We start from the raw sequence: 3,728 nt of genomic DNA on the forward strand, positions 1-3,728 counted from the left end.
ATATCCCCATCCCTGTGTCCCCATCCCATCCCTGTATTCCCATCCCATATCCCCATCCCCATGTCCCCATCCCCATATCCCCATTCCATGCCTGTATTCCCATCCCATATCCCCATCCCTGTGTCCCCATCCCATATCCCCAACCCCATATCCCCATCCCTGTGTCCCCATCCCATCCCACATCCCCCCCTCCACGTCCCCTCCTCACCTCCCTCTTCTTCTTGGCCCGGCCGTCGTCGCTGCCGTTGCCGTTCCCGGGCAGCCCCTTCCTCTTGGCGCCCTCGGGGCGTTCCCGGGGCCGTGTCCCGCTGTCCCCGTCCCTCATCCTGCGGTCCTTGCGCAGGAACTGCGAGATCAGCTCGGGGCAGTCCAGGTTCTTCTCGGGCTCCCACGTGTTGTGTTCCCTGTCGGGGGGGCAGGGGGGCATTCAGGGGGCACCCAAACGTCCCTGTGTCCCCCACCCGGGGTCCCCTGGCACAGGGCAGGGTCACCCAAGGGTCACTTTGGGGACACCAAGTGTCCCTGTGTCCCCCACCCCGTGTCCCCTGGCACACGCTGGGGTCACCGTGGTGTCCCCATATCCCCTGGCACAGGGCAGGGTCACCTCAGTGTCCCCCCACCCAGCGTCCCCTGCCACACACTGGGGTCACCTCAGTGTCCCCATGTCCCCTGGCAGGGTTAACAAGCGGTCCCTTGTGTCCTTCACCCAGTGTCCCCTAACACAGGACAGGGTCACCCAAGGGTTACTTTGGGGGTACAAAGTGTCCCTGTGTCCCCTGGCACACACTGGGGTCACCGGGGTGTCCCCATGTCCCCAGGTGTGTCCCCCAAGTGTCACTCGCTCGAACAAACCCTTCCACTGGAGCAGCCCCTCACCCTAATTGCCGTGTCCCCCCCATCCCCTGCTGTCCCCAGGTGTGTCCCCAGGTGTCCCCCCCAGGTGTGACTCACTCGGAGAAGCCCTTCCACTTGAGCAGGTACTCGGCCTGGCCCCTCACCACGCGCCGATCCAGCACCTTCTCCACCACATATTCCTCCTCGTCTGCCGAGGACGAGCTGTCGGCTGCCCGCCGGCTCCTCCTGCCCATAGCGCAGCGCCCGCGGCTCCTGCGGGCACGGGGGACCCCAAAAACAGGCACTGAGACCCTAAATGGGCATCTGGGACCCAAAAAATGGGGACTGGGACCCTAAATGGGCATCTGGGACCCCCAAATGAGCACCTGGGACACCAAACGGGGCTACTGGGACCCTAAATGGGGCTCCTGCAGGCACAGGGGGCTCATGGGACTCCAAAAGGAGGGACTGGGACCCTAAATGGGCATCTGGGTCCCCAGAAGGGGGGACTGGGACCCTAAACGGGGACTGGAACCCCAAAAGGGGGGACTGGGACCCCTAAATGGGCATCTGGGACCCCCAAATGAGCACCTGGGACACCAAACGGGGCTACTGGGACCCTAAATGGGGCTCCTGCGGGCACAGGGGGAACCTGAGACCCCAAAAGGGGGGGCTGGGACCCCAAAAGGGGTACCTGGGACGCCTAAATGGGCATCTGGGACCCCAAAAGGGGCACCTGGGACCCTAAATGGGGCTCCTGCAGGCACAGGGGGCTCATGGGACTCCAAAAGGAGGGACTGGGACCCTAAATAGGCATCTGGGTCCCCAGAAGGGGGGACTGGGACCCCTAAATGGGCATCTGGGTCCCCAAAAGGGGGGACTGGGACCCCTAAATGGGCATCTGGGTCCCCAAAAGGGGGGACTGGGACCCTAAACGGGGACTGGAACCCCAAAAGGGGGGACTGGGACCCCTAAATGGGCATCTGGGACCCCAAAAGGTGCACCTGGGACCCTAAATGGGACTCCTGCAGGCACAGTGTAAAAAGGTGCAGTTTTGGGTGTAAAAATGCAGGTTTTGTGCTTAAGAAGCAGATTTTGGGCGCAAAAAGGCGGATTTTTGGGGTGGAAAAGGAGTTTAGGGTGTTAAAAGGCGGATTTTGGGTGTGAAAGGAGGATTTTGGGTGTGAAAGGCAGATTTTGGGTGTGAAAAGGCGGCTTTTGGGGTGTGAAAATGAGGATTTGGGGTGTACAAGGGCGGGGTTTGGGCGGGAAGGGCCCCGGGCGCCTCATCCCGGATCCCGCGCCCGGGAATCCTGAGGGAACAAAGGGAAGGAGCCGCTCGGAGCCCAAAAGCGCCGCTTGGAGGCCGAAAAACCGGAGGCGAAAAAAAAAAAAAAAAAAGAAAAAAGGCGGGTTTGGGGCGAAAAAAAAAAAAAAAAGGCAGCTTTGAGGCTGATTAGTGCTGAGGCAAAACGCATCGGTTTGAGGCGGAAAACCGGCGGTTTGGGGTAAAGCCCGGGTGTTAAGAGAGGAAAAATCAGTTTTGAGGTAAAACCAGCCGGTCTGAGGGAAAAAAATGCCGGTTTGGGGCAGAACCGGACGGTTTGGGGAGGAGAAGCGCTGTTTGGAGGGGAAAAGCCGCTTTAATGAGGGAAACCCCCTCGATTTTAGGGCAAAAAGCGGCGATTTAAGGGATATAAAAGTGGGGGGGGCGAGAAGGGGGGGGTTGAGGGAGTGGGCGGGGCCAGGAGCGCGCCCCCGCCCGCCATTGGCCAGTGCCCCCGCGCGCCCCCGCGCTGATTGGTCGAGCCCGCCGCCGCTCGCCACAGCCCCGCCTCATCGCTATTGGTCAGCACAGCTGTCACTCAGTGAGTCGCCCCGCCCTCCTTGCATGGCTATTGGTGGCAGACACCGTCACTCAACGCGCAGCCCCGCCACTCCCCAGCCGCTATTGGTCGACCCGCCTGTCGCTCAGTACGCCGGGCCCCGCCCCCCCCCCCGCGCTGCCGCCCATTCACCCGCCGCCGCCGCCGCCGGTACCTGCGCGGGGAGCGGCTCCGGCGCAGGCCCGTCCGCCGCGGTTTGGCCGCCCCTCTGCGCGGAGCCGCCGCCGCTCTCCGCGCTCCGCCCGCCAAAAACCGCCCGCAGCGCGCAGGCGCCGCCGGGCCGCTCTCCGGCGCATGCGTACCCCCACTATTCCCCCCCCCTCCCCACACACACACACACTGCCCAACCCGCGTCCGATGACCCAGGCGCACCTTGTGTGGCGGCGGGCGGGCGGCCCCTCCTCGCCGCCGCCGCCGGGGGGGACTCGCGGCCGCCGCCGCCGCTGCTGCTCCCGCCGCGCTCGGGGAGCCGCGCTGGGCCCGCGCTGATGGACACCTCCCTCCTACAATCAGCGCCGCACCGCCTCATCTTCTCCCAATCAGCGCCGGGCGCGGGGCGGGCCCTCCACCACACCAACCAATCAGCACCCTCTCAGCGGAGTCTCCGGGCCGGAGCGGGAAAACCAGCGAGGGGCGTGCCCTTCAAGCTCTCAGCCTATCAGAGTGGGGCGCAGGCGGGACTTAACCCCTCTTTGACCAATAGACTCTCGCGGCGCCTCTCTTTGACCAATCAGAGCGAGGCAGAGCGCGGCGCCGGCCAATAGGAGCGGGCGCGGTGGGCGGGGCGCGCGGCGGGGGCGGCCGAGTGAGGCGGCGGCGCTGCCCCCGCTCGGCCCCTTTGCCGAGTCGGCCCTCGCCGAGGGAGCATCGCGCGAGCGCCGCCGCCGCCGCCGCCGCTGCCGCCTTTTCCCCTCCCTTTCCCTTCCTTTTCCTCCCCCCCACCCCGCCGCCGCCATGGCCAAGGCCGAGGTCAGTCCTTCAGCGCTTTGCTTTTTATTGTTCGCCTTT

General features: G+C 64.6%; 1 protein-coding gene across 1 annotated transcript; it reads right to left on the reverse strand.

The window, feature by feature from the left end:
* Nucleotides 1–181: 181 nt before the first annotated feature.
* On the reverse strand, nucleotides 182–2,945 carry LOC114072687 (chromobox protein homolog 5-like; the record flags this gene model as incomplete). Its single annotated transcript, XM_027910553.1, has 3 exons — nucleotides 2,875–2,945; nucleotides 952–1,107; nucleotides 182–404 (listed from the first exon to the last, which is right to left on the reverse strand). Coding segments are annotated over exons 2-3 (360 nt in total), but the record flags the coding sequence as incomplete, so codon positions are not given.
* Between the last annotated feature and the right edge of the window lie 783 nt (nucleotides 2,946–3,728).

Source organism: Empidonax traillii, unplaced genomic scaffold (assembly GCF_003031625.1).
Source record: "Empidonax traillii isolate 1590-97213 ecotype Southwest subspecies unplaced genomic scaffold, ASM303162v1 scaffold3722:size11353, whole genome shotgun sequence".
Lineage (NCBI taxonomy): Eukaryota > Metazoa > Chordata > Aves > Passeriformes > Tyrannidae > Empidonax > Empidonax traillii.